Source organism: Chiloscyllium punctatum, chromosome 14, assembly GCF_047496795.1.
Source record: "Chiloscyllium punctatum isolate Juve2018m chromosome 14, sChiPun1.3, whole genome shotgun sequence".
In the NCBI taxonomy this organism is placed as follows: Eukaryota; Metazoa; Chordata; class Chondrichthyes; order Orectolobiformes; family Hemiscylliidae; genus Chiloscyllium; species Chiloscyllium punctatum.
The window spans coordinates 3,226,383-3,248,101 of record NC_092752.1 but is presented as its reverse complement, the minus strand read 5'-3'; the positions used below and the strand labels follow the sequence as shown (position 1 = coordinate 3,248,101).

The 21,719-nt window shown below is 44.1% G+C and overlaps 1 protein-coding gene across 2 annotated transcripts; it reads left to right on the top strand.

Annotated features, from left to right (window-relative positions):
• The first annotated feature begins 2,380 nt into the window (after nucleotides 1-2,380).
• Nucleotides 2,381-19,484, top strand: LOC140485463 (uncharacterized). 2 transcript variants are annotated; one of them, XM_072583665.1, is made up of 6 exons: nucleotides 2,381-2,485; nucleotides 10,749-10,822; nucleotides 12,460-12,498; nucleotides 13,697-14,491; nucleotides 15,749-15,896; nucleotides 18,621-19,484. In XM_072583665.1, exons 2-6 carry the CDS (start codon nucleotides 10,769-10,771, stop codon nucleotides 18,659-18,661), a joined length of 1,077 nt encoding a protein of 358 aa, XP_072439766.1. In that variant the 5' UTR covers nucleotides 2,381-2,485; nucleotides 10,749-10,768; the 3' UTR covers nucleotides 18,662-19,484. The 2 variants fall into 2 exon arrangements, with proteins under 2 accessions (XP_072439766.1, XP_072439768.1); XM_072583667.1 differs by having other exon boundaries at nucleotides 2,418-2,480.
• The last annotated feature ends 2,235 nt before the right edge of the window (nucleotides 19,485-21,719 follow it).

Genomic DNA, 21,719 nt, shown 5'->3' with positions numbered 1-21,719 from the left:
GAGGTCAGTCATCTCAGCTCCAGGACATCTCTGCAGGAGTTCCTCAGGGTAGTGTCCTAGGCCCAACCATCTTCAGCTGCTTCATCAATGACCTCCCCTCCATCGTAAGGTCAGAGGTGAGGATGTTCACTGATGATTGCACAATGTTCAGCACCATTCATGACTCCTCGGTCACTGAAGCGTCCGTGTTCAAATGCAACAAGATCCGGACAATATCCAGGCTTGGGGCTGACAACTGCCAAGTAACATTCACAACACACAAATGCCAGACAATGACCATCTCCAATAAGAGACAATCTAACCATTACCTCTTGACATTCAATCATGCTAATATCACTGAATGTCTCAATACAAGCATCCTGGGGGTTACCATTGAATAGAAACTGAATTGGACTCACCACATAAACACAGTGGCTACAAGAGCAGGTCAGAGTCTGGGAATCCTTCAGTGAATAACTCACCTCCTAACTCCCCAAAGCCTGTCCATCATCGACAAGACACAACTCAGGAGTGTGATGGAATACTCCCCACTTGCCTGGATGGGGGCAGCTCCAACAACACTCAAGAAACCTGACACCATCCGGGACAGAGCAGCCGCTTGTTTGGTGCCACATCCACAAACATGCCTTCCCTCCATCACTGATGCTCAGTAGCAGCAGAGCGTGCTGTCTACAAGATGCTCTGCAGAAATTCACCAAAGATCCTCAGACAGCACCTTCCAAACCCACGACCACTTCCATCTAGAAGGACAAGGCCAGGAGGTCCATGGGAACACCACCCCCTGCATTTCTCTGAACTCTAATTTTGCTCGGCTGCACAAAGTAAACCCTGGTGATGGGCTTCCCCATTGTTCTCGGCTGCACTGATAGATAAAGGACACATAGATTCATCTGAGGCCTATCAGCCCCTAGCACTTTGACTGTGCTCCACTCCCAACAATTCACTGCATTGCCTGACTCCCGGTTTCTCCTGGGTCCTAGCAGCTGGGAGGCCTGTGCCATGGTGAGATTTGACCCCATGTCGTAGGGCTTTAGACCAAGGTTCTCTATTAATGTCCTAGTGACACTGCCAACTCCCCTCATTACCATAATACTGTATCATCTATTGGCCCATGGAATGTTTAATTCCAACGTTGACAATATGCCATTAATAGAACAGTGATGAAAAATGGAGATTTACAGTTTAATATTGTCAGCTCATGAGAGTTTGCCCAGTTTAATTTCACTGGCGTGAGAATGTTGAACCCAATGCTGTGGAGTGAATGTTGTGTCCTGGACGCGATGGGAAATGACCAACATTCTCTCCCCTTCCAGGAACAAACAGTAGACAGTAAAACATAGAGAAACCTTCAAAATGTCTCTCCTCTCACTGGAGGGGTGTCAGTGATGTCACTGATATCATGAACCATCCATCAATGATGTCCGTGATCAGTTTCTTGGAGCTAAGGCTGGGAAGGTGAAGCAGGGATATGGAATTTCTTCAAACTCCCTGGAAACAATCAACAAATGGAATCTGTGGGTCTGACTGGTGTTCACTGCCAGTGTAGAGAAGGATCAGGAAGGAGCAGGGAGAGTGCACTGACACTTATGGGAATGTTCTTCACGAACAACACATTGAGATATTACTCTGGAATTGTCCATTACATAACGCAGATCCGACCCTACAGCCAACCCATATTCATTAGCAACTGGAGAGAAACCAAATCAAACCCACACTGAGGGAGCATGAATGGTTAAATATATATGCAAATGATTTGTTTAAAGCAACAACATTGACATCTTTACCAAAGACATCAACAACAAGAGCTAACTGATCGATCAGAATATTGAATAATTGTCAGGACCAAACCTTTACTGTATTAATAAAAACAGAAATTGCTGGAGAAACTCAGCAGGTCTAACAGCATCTGTGGAGAGAGAAACAGAGTTAATATTTCAAATATAGAATGTCTTGAAACACACTCCTGACTTGTTCTCAGTTTTGATGAAGAGTCACTGGATTTGAGACATTCGCTCTGTTTTTCTCTCCCCAGAAGCTGCCAGACCTGATGAGCTTCTCCAACATTCTCCGCGTTTATTTCGAAATCTCCAGCATCCACCTTTCCTAAGTTCGAAGTCTTTGGGTTTTTGATAAAGCACAAGTTAAGAAATTCTGATCAACCTGTGCACAGTCAGCAAAGATTAACTGAGGGTAAATGAAGCTCTCACCTCCCCCCCCCCCCCCCCCCCACCTCTCAGTGACTAATGTCTGGAGGGTTAATGGTGGTGGTAACACCTCATTTCATCAGATCCTGGAAGCTGTGATTGGCTGTGACTAGGGCAGGGTCTGAAACCCGGGAGGATAAGTTTCCAGAGGCTGAACGCTGCTCAGACACTGAGACTGATCTTGCTTCTCCAGCACGGTTTAGTCCATTCACAGCTGAGACAGACTTTGTGCCAGACCCTATTTGACTCCAGTGATCTCTGCATCTCTCTAAAGTGGTGAGGTAATGAGAGAAATATGTTAATCTCCTTCATGTTACGTTTATTCAAGTACAATAACTGAGTTACTGAAATATCAATTTAACAGTTTAAGAAATGCTCACCAATGTTATATCTTTGAAGAAAGAACTGAAAGCATTTGTCATCATTTGTAAGAAAAAAATGGACAATAATTTAAACTGATCTAAAGTAATTTTTAAAAAGTTTGTATGCAATAATGACTTGTGTTTTGGAGATTCCCTCAGGAAAAGGATTTGTCATCGCAAAAGTTTGTTTAGACTAAAATGGTCACATTCAAAATATTTGGAAGTATTCCTAAACTTAATTAGAGAAATGTACTTGTCAACTGTCAGGAATTGTGTAATTTGGACATCTATTCATTGACATTTTGGCTATGATAGGAAGCTTCTGGGGAGTTTAAAAATCACCTGGAGCATTTGTAGGAAGTGCAGGTAGTTATTGTCAGTGCTGTCTGGTTTTACTGAGGTGGATGGCTCTGTCCTCAGTGCTGGTGTTTAACATCTCTGTTCAGAAGCTAGCACTCAGCTGCTGTGATTTACCTGTTGCACTCTGAGCAGTAATATTAGGCTGTATAGATTCTTCACAATCTTCAAGTTGCATTTGTACAAATTGCACCATGATTACTGAACTTCCTGATCTCATCTGTCTCCAGCAGAAGGGGAAAGCCAGAACCTCATCGATATTTAAATGGGAGGTGCCTACTTTCATTTCAACACACCTTGCTGCAATTTTTAAAAAAAAGCTTGCTGAAGAATTCTGCCCTTGGGATAACAGTCGTGAACCCAAATGCATTAATTCCTTGTGAAATGTTTTTCAAGAGCAGTATGCACAAGTAAATATTTTATTTAAAACATTTTATAAGGGAATTCTCAGCTGAATACAGCATAATAATTTGATTTATTTAACAGTACACACTTTGGTTAGAGTTTACACAATTATATCCTTTCACACAGTGTGCAGTTTCTCTTTGTTTTTACTTGTTCGCATCTTGAACATTGAATAAATCTTGTTGACCTGACAGTAGGAAGGAGTTTAGTCTCAGGGTTAGATATCAGTTTAAAGATCATTGATCTGGAACATTAACTCAGCTTTTTTCTCCACCAGTGCTGCCTGACACGCTGAGTTTATCCAGAATCTCCATCATTCTCCTTTCAGATTTCCAGCTTCTGCAATGTTCACATTTTGTACTTGAATCTCCCTCCCTCTGCACCAGAGAGAATTTTAACTGATTTTGCTGCTTCCTTCCCTTTTCTTTTGTCAGTGCATTATCTTCTTGTTGGCGAACACCTTCCTTGTCATCTCAAGGCAGTCTGTTGTAGCAGTGAGGATGGGGTTACTGTAAGAGTGAGACAGTATCAGGGAATCAGATCACACAAGAAATGGATATTGGAGAAAGGACTTTGATAGGAGTTGAGTTTCCACTTTGGCGTAGTTGAGAAACTGGATATTAAATATCCTCAAAACTGCTTTGGTTTCAGTAACTGTTCAAATTTCTTTGAATCTTTGTATAATGTCAAGCATAAAATCCCCCATGAGACAGCAGAGCGGAGAGAGCCCTATTTGTTTATTTTTCTTTAATTTAAGGAACATTCCTTTAATAGCGAAGGTGGTTTTGTCAAGTCAGTGAAAGTGAGCCAGTCACAGAAAGTAACCTTTGTTCATGAGAGTGTTTAGTCCCCCTCGCTGTGGCTAGGCTGACTGAATGTCACTGGAAGTGACTGGATTTGAGACTCTACTCAGTTACTTAACGTTCCCACTGCTGTACACCAGTCAGTTTGTTTGGAAGTGTAACCAATGCTTGATTTGGGTAACACTGTTAAAGGTGCTGCAGGGAAAGTGAGCACTTTGGCAAAGGTGTTCTTGAACTGAGACAATCTGGAGATTGTGTGGGATTGAGCTGCATCTGAAGCCAGATTCTCCAGTGGATTCAGGTGATTCCATGTGGATGCAAAATGGAAGCTCCTGAGGTAACACCTCGGAATCTAGTCTGTGAGCAGGCTTGTTACTCACCATCCACCCACGATGTGCAATGGGAATTAGACTGAGGTATTTAAATCTCCCAGTTTGAAGATGTTATAACACAACAGATCACCAATGGCACTTGAACCTAGCTTCCCCCCCCCCAGCCCACAGGTAGTGACATTACTGGCACACCACTGTAACCTGATGAAATTCGATTCAGTACAGGGCACATGTCCAAGAATAGATAAATGTAATCCCATGTTAGGGGAGGTTATGGCCATGTGGCATTATTTCTGGACCTATTGATAGAGACTCAGGTAATGCTCTGGCAACATGGGTTTGAATCATATCATGGCAGAGAGTGGAATTTGCATTCAATTAAAAACGAGGAAATAAAAGTTTAATAATGGCTATGAAGCAATTGTTAGGGATAAAACCCATCTGGTTCACTAATGTCCCTCAGGAGAAGAAACTACCATCCTGGTCAGGCTTATATGTGACTCCAGACCCACAGCAGTGCGGTTGACTCTTAACTGCTCTCTGGGCAATTAGGGATGAGCAATGTCCTGACCAGAGATACCTACATCCTGTTGATGAATAAGTATGATATATTAAATGAATATTCCCAGGCTATCACCTAAAGGGACTGGGCTGGCTCAGAGTTCAGCTCCTGGCCTGTTATCTCGCAGCCTGTGGGTCACTTTCATTAACACTTTCCTGTGATGATGCTGATTGATTAAAATGAGGAAATGGTGACATTTCCAACAGCAACTCGTTATCAGTAAGTTTTGATCATAAACTTATTTCTTTTCTCTTACAGCATGAGTTAGTTCAAAATTACACACATGGTCTACATAAACTTTACCATCACAAAGAGGGAGGCCATTCAGCCCAACACCTTGTAGTGGTGCTAGCTCTTCAGGCAGAGCTGTTTAAATTGATCCCATTTCTCTGCTGTCTCTCCATATTCTTTAATGCTCTTCCTTACCCAAATACCTGACTATCCCCCTTTGTGTCAGTCCCCACTTCTGGTCAAATACCACATTGTACCAAGCTGCTGGGTGAACAGGAGAAACTCAGTAACAACCAGACAGGCCCGTGCTGTGGAGTCAGGAGAGACCTCAGGCCTGGGGAAGGGAGGAGAGGGGAGGGCTGGAGAAGGCCCTCATGGTGAACATCCATGTGGAACCTTGGGGTCAAACCCGGGGCTGTACTGAGAAGGAGGAACAGTGTCCCTGCACATTCTGTCAGCAGGTTTTACCCCTGGTGATGCCTATCCCCGCCTCTGTAAAGCAGAGGGAACGGAGACTGAAAACAGTTACTGTGCGATCTGAGGGTGGAAGGGATGTTTATTTGTTTACCTGGTTCCCAGGCAGAAACCTGTGTGGCTTCCTCTTCTGTTTATATTCAGAGTGACAAATTAGACAGGGCTGACCCCAACCACTGAACCCAGCACAGGCAGAGCATCCCACAGCCTTGCCATTCCTACTCCAGAGCTCAGTGAGCGATATTTAATTAGGGCAATTTGAGGTGGGCATGTTGGCAGGGAGGGAATGGGTTGGTCAATGAAACCCCAAATAGTGGGAAATAATTTAGTTGAATGGCAAAGCAGCCTGGAAGGGCTGAATGACCTCCTCCTGCTCCTATTCTCTATGTTTCGATGATGTTGGGTCCCTCCATCAGGCACCTTGACACCGCCCTCCAATGTGTTTGGTGGGGGGCTAGTAAACTGCAGTGCCACTACCTCATCACCAATCCCCAACCTGTCTCCCATTTCCCCAGTGGTGGGGTGGGGTGGGGTGGGGTGGGGTGGGGGGAGGGGACAATGAAGGTGTCCAGTGGCCTTTGGGTCTTTTGGGGGTTTAAATGGTGGGGCAAGAAACAACTCTGTCGCAACACTCCTGCTCTGAGAGTTTGGGAGTAATACCTTCCCACCAACCATACACCCCTACACCCATTCTCCCCTCCATCCCCCAGTACCCTCTTCTGTCTCCCCCCTACCCTGTTGTCACATTCCTGAAGTAGAGGAGAGTGGAATGGGTGCTCCCCGACCCCTCTGGTTGATAGAATGAATGTACGGGGTCTCAGTGTTAGCTGTGGTCAAGTCACTGTCAGATGATCCATCCTCAAGGCCACAGGAGGGTTATGTTCCTCATAGTTTGGCTGCTTGTTGTAGCTCTCCTCTTAACGGTGCTCCACCCACGGCGGGGGGTAGGGCACTGAGGGAGGCACCAACATGGTCACAAGAGTCTCCCTTTGTTTCCAGGACAGAGCTTGATTTAATCTGCACTCTGTATCCTGAAGGATTGGTGTTCCTGAGCTGAACAGGCCCTGATCCCAGGCTGCACAGTCCAGCAGTGAGAGGAGGATTGCTCAGACTGGGTTGGATACAAGTTGCTCGAGACAATTTCCAGAATGAGGGGAGAATACATCCAGTAATTGTGTATAATCAGACAGTAGATGTCTCAATCCCCAAGATCCTGTCCGTAATTAACCTGAGAAGTTAAAGATTTTTACAGCATTGTTACAAACTGCTACACACTTGGCAATTAGAATCATAGAGTTGTACAGCATGGAAACCGACCCTTCAGTCCAACTCATCCATGCTGACCCGATATCCTAACCTAATCTAGACCCATTTACCAGCATTCAGCCCATATCCCTCTAAACCCTTCCTAGTCATAATCCCATCCAGATGCCTTTTAAATGCTGTAATTGTACCAGCCTCCACCACTTCCTCTGGCAGCTCATTCCATACACATACCACCCTCTGTGTGAAAAGGTTGCCCCTTAGGACCCTTTTATATCTTTCCCCTCTCACCCTAAACCTATGGCCTCTAGTTCTGGACTCCCCCATCCCAGGGAAAAGACTTTGTCTATTTATCCTATCTATGCCCCTCATGATTTTATAAACCTCTATAAGGTCACCCCTCAGCAGCGATATGGATATGAAAAGAGAAAGTTACAAGAGAACATTTTATCTTCTATCCATTTTATTTTAGGGTGTGTGCAATGGGTTATAACATGATTCCAATTTTCCTTCTGTTTAAGTTGAGCAGTGTCTCTACCACAACGTGTATGATGTCGGACTCAGGCACTTTGACTGAGCAGTGACCTTCCTAAAACCTGGGGACGTTAGAAAGACACAACTTTAACTGAACACAAGAAGCTGATATCATGTTGACCGCTCTGCTTTCATGTTGTCAGGGTCCTGAGCTGTGGTTTACCAGCCAGTCACAGGCAGGATTTGAAGTTTGAATTCCTCATGGCCCTGGCACTGGTACAGTGGGTTTCCTGGCAGCTGTCATCAAACGAGAGACTGTGGGAGCGTTCTGTTTACACTGCCAAAGAAAAAAACAAGCAAACAGAAAACAGAACACACTCACTTAGAGCCAACAGTGATAGATTCCCCCTGAACCCGCACTGCCCCTCCCCCAATTCCTCTGCATTACCAATCCCTCATCACCATCCTCCCACTCTTCACCCTCTCTCATTGTCACCTCTTTCTCAGTGACCCATCATTGCCTAACTCCCCACATCCCCCTATTCACCTCCCAGCTTCCTCCCCCCCAACCCCACTCAGCCATCAAATTTCAGGACCACTGAGAGAGGAATGTTTTGAAGATGTTCTGATTTCCCACAAAGCATCACATTTAACATTCTTGAGTTCAAATTTCTTCAGATTTGCCCTCCACGGTTCTGTAACCTTGTCCATCTCCACAACCAATCTATTTCTCTCAATCCAATCATTGATATTAAGAAGGAGGAGGTGTTGGGTGTTTTGAAAAACATTAAGTTAGATAAAACCCCAAAATCAGATGGAATTTATCCCAGGGTACTGAGGGAGGCCAAGGAGGAGATTTCTAGAGCCTTCTGGAGATCTTTGTATCCTCTTTAGTCACAGGAGCGAAGGACTAGGGAATAGCCAACATTGTTGCTTTGTTTAAGAAGGGCAACAGGGGACATTTTTCTGGCTGGAGGTCTGTGACCAGTGGTGCGCAAGGATCAGTGCTGGGAACCCTGTTGTTTATAATAAATGTTAAATGACATGGATGAAAATGTAGGTGGTCTGGTTAGTGAGCTTGCAGACAACATGAACAGAGGGAGTTGTGGATAGTGAGGAAGCCTGTCAAAGGATACAACAGGTTATAGATCAGTGTAAAGTTGGGTGGAGAATTGGCAGATGGAGTTTAATCCAGACAAGTCTGGGATGATGCATTTTGGAGGTCAAATGCAAGAGGAGAGTGTAGAGTAAATGGCTGGACTGTTCAAAGCCTTGATATATAGAGGGATCTTGGGGTACGAGTCCATAGCTGCCTGAAACTGACAGGACAGTTGGATAAGGTAGTAAAGCATGCTTACCTTCATTGGTCATGACATTGAGTATAAAGATTGAAAAGTCATGCTGCAGCTCTATAAGACTTGAGTTAGACTACAGTTGGAGTATTATGTACATTTCTGGTCACCACACTGTAGGAAGAATTTGGAGGCTTTGGAGACTGTGCAGAAGAGGTTTACCACGATATGGCCCAGATTGGAGTGTATTAGCTAGAAGGAGAGGTTGGACAAACTTGGATTGTTTTCACAGGAGCGTTGGAGAACTGAGGCTCAAACCCACATTCCTGCCTATTTCTGATAACCTTTTATAGAGTCATAGAGCAGTACAGCATGGAAGCAGATCCTTCACTCCAACTCATCCAGGCCGACCAGGTATTCTAAATTAATCTAGTCCCATTTGCCAGAACCAGGCCCATATCCCTCTAAACCCTTCCTATTCATACTCCATTCAGATGCTTTTTAAATTCTGTAATTGTACCAGCCTCCATCACTTCCTCTGGCAGCTCATTCCATACACGCACCACCCTCTGCGTGAAAAGGTTGCCCCTTAGGTCCCTTTTATATCTTTCCCCTCTCACCTTAAACCTATACCGTCTAGTTTTGGACACCCCGACCTCAGGGAAAAGACTTTTTCTATTTACACTATCCATGCCCCTCATGATTTTATAAACCTTTATAAGGTCACTCCTCAGCCTCCAACGCTCCAGGGAAAACAGTCCCAGCTTGTTCAGCCTCTCCCTGTAGCTCAAATCCTCCAACCCTGGAACATCCTTGTAAATCTTTTCTGAACCCTTTCAAGTTTCGCAACATCCTTTTGCTTAACCACAAATCTATCTCTGCCATAAAATATTCAGGATTCTGTTGCCACCACCTTTTCAAGAAAAGAGTTCCAAAGGCCCAACCTTCTAAAGGAAAAGAAAATTTCTCATCTCTATTTCAAAGGGGTGACCCCTGATGTTTAATCAGTGACCCCAATTCAAGATTCACCCACAAGAGGAAAGGCCACCTCCATATCCACCTTGTCAAGGTCCTACTGGGCCTTTCATGTTTCAGTCACATCACCTCTTACCCTTGTAAAGGCCGCATGAGACAACCTGCTCATGTCAGATGTGAGCCTGAGAAACCTCTCTGAATCACCAACAACACATTGGCATCCTTCTCTAAGCCAGGTGACAGTACACAGGACACCAGACACAGTTTCACCGCCCCTCTCAATAAATAATAACCTTCTATTCACCTTCCTAGTTATTCGTTGGACCTGCTAGGACACCAAGATCCCTCTGCAATCTCTCACTATTTACATAATGTGTTCCTTTTTACCTTCTTCCTTCCAAAATGGATAATTTCACGTTTTCCCACATCATACAGTATTCCATTTGCCAGGTTTTTTTGTCCACTCCCATAATGTATCCATATCCTTATGTCCTTGTCACAGCTGAGTTTCCAGCCTGTTGTCTTGTCTGGGGTGAAAGGAATTCAAGGATATTTTGGAAAATCTGCAGCAGATGGTTGGAGTAGGTGGATCAGCCATGATCCTATTGAATAGCAGGGCAGGCTCAAAGGGCCGAATGGCCTACTCCTCTTCCTATTTTTATGTTTCTATGTGTCATCAGCAAATTTGACAAATAAATCTTTAGCTCCTTCATTCAATTTATTTATAAAAACTGAGAACATTAAAGGTTCCAGCACATGACTTATTTTAGTTTGCCAACCTGAAAAATACCTATTTATTTCTACATCCTGTTTTCTGAGTCAGACAACTTTCACTCCCTACCCCTGAAATCATGAGCTTTCATTTTCCATAATATTCTTAAATGAGAACCTTATCAAGTGCCTCTTGGGGAAATCTATTGTCATCAGAATAAAAGAGGAAGTGACTGTTCGGAACCATTGTCCAATTCCCATTTTGCACCCTGATTTTGAATGAACCCAGTTCTTGCTTTCCAGATCCAAATCCGCACAGAAAGATGCAAACTCTGGTTTTGACTTTGTGCCTGGTGGTCGTGGTATTGGCCAGTCCTGTAAGTATCAGCTTTTTTTTCAAAATAAGAAGATGTTTGCTCATGAAAATAAAGTAGAAACTTTTGTATCAGGCATTGATTCTGAAGGGGTTAACAATCTGGTTGCATTAGCTCCACCCATCCTGTTGATGTCACACACAGTCTGTCTCTCAGTGAGAGGCAGCTTGCTGGACATATCATCATTTTAGATTAGATTAGATTCTCTACAGTGTGGAAACAGACCCTTCGGCCCAACAAGTCCACACCAACCCTCCGAAGAGTAACCTACCCAGACCCATTTCCCTCTGACCTAACACTATGGGCAATTTAGCATGGCCAATTCACCCGAACCTGCACATCTTTGGATTGTGAGAGGAAACCGGATTGTTTGCAAACTCCTTGCAGTCATTAAAGTTGATGCTGTTGTGTTTCAAGGAGAGTTTCAGAGTGAATTTTTCATGTTTTCTTTCTCTGCTCTGGATCAGTAAACACAAGCTGAATGTAGAGACAGAGTGCCCAGTCTATTACAGCTCAGCACATGGGAGTTTGCCTAAGCTGGCTTCAAGGTCGAAATATGTGTAAATATAATTTTGTACAAGTAAGGAATGTCTTGGGTTTGTTTGTTGGGTAGAGTCAAACTCCAGTGTCCGTTTGTTCTTTATGTGCTACTGCACAGAACTGAACAACATTCAGTGACAATGGATCTGTATAAAGATACTGTTAGGAATAAAATTTATTTTTGAAATTACAAAACAACACTAGCAATGGCCTTCTCACTGAATCAGAGAAGTGAAGCAAGGGCTTGCCAGTGGTATTTCTCTTGTGCTTTTCTGTGTCAGAAAAGGAGTGGCATGGTGGCTCAGTGGTTAGCACTGCTCCCTCATAGAGCTAGGGACCCGGGTTTAATTCCCACCTCAGGCAACTGTCTAGATGGAGTTTGCACGTTTCCCCCTGTTTTGCTCTAGTTTCCTCTATTAGTCCACAGATGTGCAAGATAGAGTGGATTGGCTGTACCAGATTGCTCATAGTGTTCAGAGATGTGTAGGTTAGGAGCATTAGTCATAGGGTAAATATAGGGCAGGGGAATGAGTTTCTATGGGTTACTCTTTAGAGGGTTGGCATGGACTTGTTGGGCCTGTATCCACACTGTAGGGATTTGATAAAACACTTGACCTACAGCCCAGGTCTGTACAAGAATGTGGAAATAGTAACTGATCACACCATGACTTTCACTGACTTGTGAAAGTCTTTGTTGTCAACCCCCGGGGAAGGCTAGGCTGATTCCATTGGGTTTCCTCATCAGTTTGGGGGGCGTTTGACAGAGGAAGCTGAGGAAGTTCAGGAAATGGTCAATGTACCCCAGATGGAAATGGAAATGGAAACTGTTGGTGGAATTATGGATAGAAAGGAAAACAGAGGTCAGCAACCCGGAATCCTGCTTACCCAACCTCAGAGTAAGGATAACCCAAGAGTGGGTAACAGGAGAAACCCTGGAGGATTCTCACCAGGAATATTAGTAATTTCTCCAAAATCCCAAAGGCATCCCCACAGGGAAACCTGAAAGTGAGAGGATGTTATTCTGTTACAGAGACAATCCTAACCGTTCCATTGTACACTTCACAATGTTATTAACATTGGTCTCCATTTCATTTTCACAGCTTCGGAAAGCCAGAGACCTGGAGAGTGGTAGTCGGGAGGTAAACTCTCATTTTCCTTTATTCTTACCATACTGCCATTTTATTCTGCTTTTTAAATATCAAGTTATTTACAATAAAGCTATAATGTTCACAGAAATGTGTCAAGGCAATTCATAAAGACACAGGAATTGATTAGAGTCGAGAGTGTGGCTCTGGAAAAGCATGGCAGGTCAGGCAGCATCTGAGGAGCAGGAGAATCGACATTTCGGGCAAAAGCCCTTCATCAGGAATGAGGCTTATGCCCGAAACATCAATTTGCCTGCTCTTCGGATGCTGCCTGACCTGCTGTGCTTTTCCAGCAACACACTTTTCAAATCTGACTCTTCAGTATCTGTGGAACTCACTTTCTCACAGGAATAGAGTAGGCAGGTGATCGGTTTGTGTGTTCATTTTCTGAAGTAGTTGATTGCGATGGAGACAGATACAAAGCTCTATGAGGAACAGGGATTGGAGTAATGCCTTCCTCACTAATCAATAAAGTCATTGATATCTACCTCAACTCAAGCATCAACATTTTTGTTTAACCAGTCAAGTGATGTGGGTGTTTTAGCTGGGCCCAGTTTTTATTGCCCGTCCCTAATTGCCTAGAGGGCAGTTAAGAGTCATCCACGTTGCTGTGGGTCTGAAGTCACATGTAGGGCCAGACTGGGTTGGGAGGACAGTTTCCATCCTGAAGGGTCACTAATGAACCAGATGGGTTTTACCTGACAATCAACATCATTAAACTTTTAATTTCAGATCCTTATTAAATTCAAATTCCACCATCTGCCATGATGTTGCCATCAAGCCCAGGTTAATAGTTGAAGCAATTATACCTTATTGAGTCCTGGGGCCCAGAAATGCAGGTTTCAGCAGCTCAGAAGCTGGAGTCAGGCTGAAAGCAGCCAATCACTGTGGAGGCAGGAACCGTCGGTAAGACTGGAATAGAAAATGGTCACGCTTTCTCACCACAACATATACCCCTGTCCTTCAACTTAGGGTCCACTTCCTAGTTTGTGAGGAATTAATGTCCACCCAAAGTTAATAATGTTATTTCTCAAGTCATGAAACCTCAGTGGAACATTTTTGAGACCGTTTGGAGGTTTTGAATATGGACATTTCACTTCTTTCTTTCTATTGTGTCTTTTCGCCTCAGTCTAGTTTTACAATAACCTTCAAGAGTATTTGTTAATATTGTGTCTTTTTTTTGTACTTACAGAATTACTATCGCTATTATGGACAGTTTTATCCACCTTTATACAGACCTTATTATCCTTTTCAGCCTGGATACCCCAGGCTACCATTCAGTCCATATTACCCCATCTATCCCCAATACCCTGGCTACTTCCCAAGCTACAACAAATTCCCTCAGTATCCAAACTTCCCTCAGTATCCAAACTATGGACCTGTACATAATGGGTTTTCAAGGAATTCCAATTCCGAACTCTCCAAGATAAAGGAAGATAATATTGTGGGACAAGGTGATCCACAAGAATATTCCGTGCTAAGCAATCCTAGACCTCTCAGCATAAGTTCTGAGGTTTCACTTGAAGATTCAAGCAGTATGGAATATACTGATTTCATGCCCTATGAGAATGTCCCATATGGTGGGCCGGGTTATGAGTTCCCTGGAGATCCAGATAATGAGGAACCGTTCGCACCAGATAATGAGGACTCCTTTCTACCAGGTAATGAGGGACCTTTCACACCAAGTGTTGATCCCAATGCTGTGGATGTTGGGGTTGAACAGGAATTGGAGACTGATGTTTTGAATCCAGAGCAACCTGTTCTCCCATACACTGACTCTGTGCAAGAAGGGGACCCATTGGGCTCAAACGTTGAAGATGATTCTGTGATCAGTGAGAGCCACAAGGGGCTGAACCAACAAAACACAATCTCTGAACTGACCAGGTTGGACGTGAACCATGATGGAAACATGAATAATGAACAATTTGCCAATCAGCAAATGTCAAATGGAAATTTGGACGAAGGTGATCAAACTGAACAGGATGAGGTATTTTTCTTCTGTTTTTGCAATTTACAGCCAGGTAGTTGAAGAGATTAGTTAATTATTAATATGATATAAGGGGCTGAATCTTCTCACCCTCTTATATTGAAGACAAGAGTAGGAGTAGGCCATTTGGCCCCTTGAACCTGCTCTGCCATACAATATGATCATTGAGATCAATGCTCTAATCCCATCTTCACCCGATGACACTGGATGTGGTCAGGTGAGAATCCATTCTGATTCACATCTTGGTGTCTTTAAGAACAGTGCTCTCCAAGAATGCTGCAACACCTCTGGCATCAATGACATCAGAGACACAGGCCATTCGGCCCACTGGTCAGTGTGATATTACTGCTCCTCACTACCCTCTTCCCACAGCAATTACTACAGCCCACCCTGCCCCCTTTCCTTCCACTCATTTCTCTCTCTCCCTCTCTGTGTTGCTGTTGGATATATCCGAGTTGGAACCCTCCAAGTTCAGTACTGAGCAGCTGTGCCTGAACCAAAAATGCCAATAGTTGTAAAACAGCATGTCCTCAAGCTTCCTTCCTCAGATTCCCACAGTGCCAAAGACTCCTGTTCCCAATGCAACATCTCATATTTCCCGCTGGTTGCCAGACTCTCTCCAAACACTTTCTCCCAAGCGCAGGGGAAAGAGAGAACTGCAGATGCTGGAGATCAGAGTCAAAAAGTGTGGTGCTGGAAAAGCACATCCGGTCAGGCAGCATCTGAGGAGCAGGAGAGTCAATGTTTCGGGAATTCCTGATGAAGGGCTTATGCTCGAAACGTCGGCTCTCCTGCTCCTCGGATGCTGCCTGACTGGCTGTGCTTTTCCAGCACCACACCTTTTGTCTCTTTCTCCCCAACCTCCCGAACAGGCTGGGTAACACTTTCCAACATTTGCAGCAAGGATCTTCCACATACAGTTGAACATTTGTCCGAATTCAGCCACTTTAGCAAATAATTAGTTGAGGACCAAAGTCAAAGCCTCATGTACCTTGAAATTGTTGTGCTGATCCAGGAACCTGGCTTTGAGAGGTGGGTCCCAGCATGTCTGAGCAGGTGGGTGAAGGATCTGGAACAGTCTGTACCGACATTCAGTTGTCACATTTCTAAGGATCACACCTTGTTATGGATGCTTTAAAAAAACTAACTAACATTGGGTTGGCCCAGTCCCTATTCTACAATTTCAAAGTAATTTCCAATCTCTTTGAAAGTCATTCAGCCCAGGATACTGATGGAATCATTTCCTTCCGTTCATAGGCTTGGAATGTTGGTTTCAGCTTAGTGGATGTGGACTCAATTGGCCTTTCCAATGATTATGACTTTGATGGAATTGAAGAAGCTGATTCCAGTGAGGAGGAGAATGACGAGGAACCAAATGAAGATAGCAGTGAACAAAATGAAGCCGGTGAGTATCACCTGAGGGTGGATTTACTGACAACAACATGAACAACTTGCATGCTCGTGTCAGATACGTCCTGGGCTGTTCTTTGGGCTCTTGTGCCACAATGGTAGTGTCCCTGTCTCTGAGCCAGGCCACTGGGCTCAAGGGCCTACCTGATCCAGGTAATATTTCTGCTCTGTTCTTGCTAACTAAGTGACGGTAGCTTTACACTAAGTCTAACCTTTAAGCTGGAATGCTTATTTTCTCTGTTCCATTAGCAACAATGAAATTGATCTTAGTGGCTGGGCTGATTGTTGTGTTTGATTATTTATTCGGGGAATGTGGATGATACTGGCTGGACCCAGCGTTTATCACCCATCCCTAGCTGCCCTAGGGAGGGTGGTGAAGAGTTGCCTCCTTCGATCAGCAACAGTCGATTCTAACAGTAGATACGCTCACAATGCCATCTTGATGTTTGGTCTGAATTTTCAATCTACAGTTTTTACCATTTTGCACTTTAGCAGTGATAAGGGAAGAATGTGTAGTTTAGAGATACTCACTCAAGACAATCGGCAGGGGTTAGAACATAGAACATAGAACATAGAACAATACAGCACAGAACAGGCCCTTTGGCCCACGATGTTGTGCCGAACATCTAACCTAGATTAAGCACCCATCCATGTACCTATCCAAATGCCGCTTAAAGGTCGCCAATGAATCTGACTCTACCACTCCCTCGGGCAGCGCATTCCATGCCCCCACCACTCTCTGGGTAAAGAACCCACCCCTGACATCTCCCCTATACCTTCCACCCTTCACCTTAAATTTATGTCCCCTTGTAACACTCTGTTGTACCCGGGGAAAAAGTTTCTGACTGTCTACTCTATCTATTCCTCTGATCATCTTATAAACCTCTATCAAGTCACCCCTCATCCTTCGCCGTTCCAACGAGAAAAGGCCGAGAACTCTCAACCTATCCTCGTACGACCTACTCTCCATTCCAGGCAACATCCTGGTAAATCTTCTCTGCACCCTCTCCAAAGCTTCCACATCTTTCCTAAAGTGAGGCGACCAGAACTGCACACAGTACTCCAAATGTAGCCTAACCAAAGTCCTGTACAGCTGCCACATCACCTCACGACTCTTGAATTCAATCCCTCTGCTAATGAACGATAATACTCCATAGGCCTTCTTACAAACTCTATCCACCTGAGTGGCAACCTTCAAAGATCTATGTACATAGACCCCAAGATCCCTCTGTTCCTCCACCTGACCAAGAACCCTACCATTAACCCTGTATTCCGCATTCTTATTTGTTCTTCCAAAATGGACAACCTCACACTTGGCAGGGTTGAACTCCATCTGCCACTCCTCAGCCCAGCTCTGCATCATATCTAAGTCCCTCTGCAGCCGACAACAGCCCTCCTCACTGTCCACAACTCCACCTAACTTTGTATCATCTGCAAATTTACTGACCCACCCTTCGACTCCCTCCTCTAAGTCATTAATAAAAATTACAAACAGCAGAGGACCCAGAACTGATCCCTGCGGAACTCCACTTGTAACTGGACTCCATGCTGAATATTTACCATCTACCACCACTCTCTGACTTCGACCGGTTAGCCAGTTTTCTATCCAATTGGCCAAATTTCCCTCTATCCCATGCCTCCTGACTTTCCGCATAAGCCTACCATGGGGAACCTTATCAAATGCCTTACTAAAATCCATGTACACTACATCCACTGCTCTACCCTCATCCACATGCTTGGTCACCTCCTCGAAGAATTCAATAAGACTTGTAAGGCAAGACCTACCCTTCACAAATCCGTGCTGGCTGTCCCTAATCAAGCAGTGCCGTTCCAGATACTCATAAATCCTATCCCTCAGTACCCTTTCCATTACTTTGCCTACCACAGAAGTAAGACTAACTGGCCTGTAATTCCCGGGGTTATCCCTATTCCCTTTTTTGAACAGGGGCACAACATTCGCTACTCTCCAGTCCCCTGGTACCACCCCAGTTGCCAGTGAAGACGAGAAGATCATTGCCAACGGTACTGCAATTTCCTCTCTTGCTTCCCACATAATCCTAGGATATATCCCGTCAGGCCCGGGGGACTTGTCTATCCTCAAGTTGTTCAAAATGTCCAACACATCTTCCTTCCTAACAGGTATCTCTTCTAGCTTATCAGTCCGTTTCACACTCTCCTCTTCAACAATACGGTCCCTCTCGTTCGTAAATACTGAAGAGAAGTACTTGTTCAAGACCTCTCCTATCTCTTCCGACTCAATACACAGTCTCCCACCACTGTCCTTGATCGGACCTACCCTCGTTCTCGTCATTCTCAGGTTTCTCACATATGCATAGAATGCCTTGGGGTTATCCTTGATCCTATCCGCCAGGGATTTTTCATGCCCTCTCTTAGCTCTCCTAATCCCTTTCTTCAGGTCCCTTCTGGCTATCCTGTATCCCTCCACTGCTCTGTCTGAACCTTGTTTCCTCAACCTTATGTAAGCCTCCTTCTTCCTCTTTACTAGACATTCAACCTCCCTCGTCAACCAAGGCTCCCTCACACGACCATTTCTTTCCTGCCTGGTGAGGCAGGTTAAGGTGAGGATTCACTCTCTTGAGGTGACGTTAGATGGTCTTAGTGATGACAAGTACAAGATTTGAAGACTAGTTCTGGTTTGAGTAATTGTTATGGAGATTTCTGAAAATTCATTCAGTGTGAATTATTCTTTCTGTTTCAGAGGACAGTAATCCCTACCTGGTCCTCCAGGATGCTGATTAACTGAATTAAAAGAGATGGTGGACGTAAGGTTTGGTTCCTTGTCCATGTTCTAGACTTTGCTCTATTCAACGTGGTGCTGATGGACAGTTCTGCTCACTTTCATGACTGCACATGTTATAGAAGGGAGCACTTTTCTTTTTACAGCTTAAAGACATTTATTTTATTTGGGGCATAAGGTTTCTGGTGTTGTATAGGTTACATCATACAAAGTTCTGAACAGTTCCTCATCAACACCCTCAAGATTCTACCAAGGTGGTTCTACATCTAAAAAATCCTAAATAATAATGAACTTGCACACAACTACTTTTCAGCATTTTTGAGATGTGGGGTTGCTAGCATTTACTGTTCATCCCGAGCTACATTTGAGAAGGTGGGGGTGAGCTGCCTTCTTAAACCACTGCAGTCCATATGCTGTAAGTTGACCCACAATGCTCCTTAGGAAGGGAATTCCAGGATTCTGACCCAGTGACACTGAAGGAACAGCAATATATTTCCAAGTCAGGATGGTGAGGGGCTTGGAGAGGAACTTGCAGGGGGTGGTGTTCCCATGTATCTGCTGCTCCTTGTCCTTCTAGATGGAAATGATCTTTGTTTTGGAAGTCCTGTTAAAGGGGCATTGGTGGCTTACTACAAATTAACTTTTAAATATTAGGGCACATCCGTTTTATGTAGCATTTAATGTTAAGCTATCAAAGAAATATGATATTAAGGACTTAGACATTGTATCAGACAGTGCTGACCCGTTGATCTGTACATGTTTATATTATCTGTATATCAGCATATCTGTGAGAAATAAAAGGCTTTAAAATGTTATTCTAATGAATAGGACTTGTTTGTGTAGATTGCTTGTATCTGCTCTTGTTGAATCCATTTGATAAATTTTACTCAATAAAATATTTTCAGAAAATCTTTTGTTCAGGAGTGATTTTAATTGTGTGGATGTTTGGAGCATGATGTAACAATTGCACAGGGTGGGTGGCATGGTGGCTCAGTGGTTAGCACTGCTGCCTTACAGCACCAGGGTCCCAGGTTCAACCCCTGCATTGGGTAACTGCCTGCATGGAGTTTGCACATTCTCCCCCTTGCCTGTGTGGGTTCCCTTCTTGTCTTCCCCCTTATAATCCAAAGATGTGCAGGTCAGGTGAATGAGCCATGTTAAATTGTCCATAATGTCAGGGGTAAATATAGGGTAGAGGTGTGGGTGGGTTACTCTTTGGAGGGCCAATGTGGACTTGTTGGGCCAAGTGGTGTGTTTCCATACTGTAGGGAATCTAATCATGTTATTTTAATATTGTTGAATGACAGACATAGACACAAGCCTAGGCTCATGTTTCTGGATGATTGCAATGAATAATCGATTTGCCGTAGTGCAGATAGGAGTGATTCAGCCTGTTAAGTCTTTACTGATCCTCCAAAAATCATCCTACAGACCCACCCTGTCCCCATAAACCATGGCTAACCCACCTAGCCTACATATTCCTGGCCACTATGGGTAATTTAGTATGGCCAATCCATCGAACCTGGACCTCTTTGGGAGGAAACCCATGCAGACATGGAAAGAATGTGCAACCTCTACATAGACAGTCGCCTGAGGCTGGAATTGAATCTGAGAGATTAGATTACATTACGTGCTGTGCTGTGAGGTGCTGTGAGGTAGCAGTGCTAACCACTGAGCCACTGTGCTTCCCCAAATTCCAGCCAAATGGAATGTGTTTGAAGCTCCCACAGTGTTTCAGCAATTACTGACTCTACCTTTCCCTTTCACATCTTTCTCTCTCTCTGGCTGCACTTTATACCATTCATTCTACTTCTCTCCTTCTGATACCCCTCCATTTCCTCAAATCCCTATCCTCCCTTGTAGCCCTTCAACTTCTTGTGGCCACCATCATCCCTGTGCTATCTGTGCTCATTCCTTCTTTGTTTCACATGGCTTTACCAGCCTGTCGTCAGTCTGTACCATACAGCTTGGACCCAACTGACTCCGACAGCCCAGAACAGAGCAGTCCTGAAAGCACAGCAATGGCTCTACATCCTCAGCAGGCTAAGGAAATTCAGCATGTCCACAAGGGGTGTTACCAATTTTTACTGATGCACCGTAGAAGGAATCCTATCTGGATGCGTCACAGCATGGTTTGTCTACTGCTCTACCAAGACTGCAAGAAACTGCAGAGTCATAAACACAGCTCAGCCTCCCATCCACTGACTCCATCTACAATTCCAGCTGCCTCAGGAAAGCAGCCAACATCATCAGAGACCCCTCCAACCCAGTTAGACTCTCTTCCACCCTCTTCCATGAGACAGAAGATACATCAGATCTACATCTAAAAAATCCTAAATAATAATGAACTTGCACACAACTACTTTTCAGCATTTTTGAGATGTGGGGTTGCTAGCATTTACTGTTCATCCCGAGCTACATTTGAGAAGGTGGGGGTGAGCTGCCTTCTTAAACCACTGCAGTCCATATGCTGTAAGTTGACCCACAATACCCCTTAGGAAGCGAATTCCACTATTATCAGACTTCTGAATAGATCTCTTATATAAAAGAGTTGATCTTTCTCTGTACCTTTTCTGTTGTTGTAACACTATACTCTGCATTCTATTCTATTATCCTGATGTACTTATGTAGGGTATGATTTGTCTGGTTAGCATGCAAAACAGTACTTTTCCCTGTATCTCAGTACATGGGACAATAATAAATCAAATCAAATCAATTCAAACCAAATTGAATGTGCCTACACATCACTTTAACAGCGTCTCCCCTTAGTCTCTGAGTGCCCAAGTTCTGTCCTCAGATTTTCTCACTGCTGAGTATTCCCCCAATTCCCTTTTGAAAGTTATTCTTAAATCTGTGCTAGCCTTTCAGACAGTGCATTCCAGATCATAACAACACACTGTGTCAAAAGAAACTTCCTCAATTTCCTACCAATCTTCAAACCTGTGTCCTTCCTGCAAGTGAGAATAGCTTCTTATTTATTCAGTCAAACACTTCAAGACTTAGAATATCTCAGTTAAATTTCTTGTAAACCTCCCACTTTGCTCTAAGGAGAATAATCCC

Bases quoted from the DNA above. Each gene is read 5' to 3' on its own strand.
- LOC140485463 (XM_072583665.1), top strand. From the start codon at position 10,769: ATGCAAACTCTGGTTTTGACTTTGTGCCTGGTGGTCGTGGTATTGGCC. The intron at 14,492-15,748 runs GTATTTTTCTTC...TTCCGTTCATAG, and splicing joins ATCAAACTGAACAGGATGAG to GCTTGGAATGTTGGTTTCAG. The intron at 15,897-18,620 runs GTGAGTATCACC...TTTCTGTTTCAG, and splicing joins CAGTGAACAAAATGAAGCCG to AGGACAGTAATCCCTACCTG.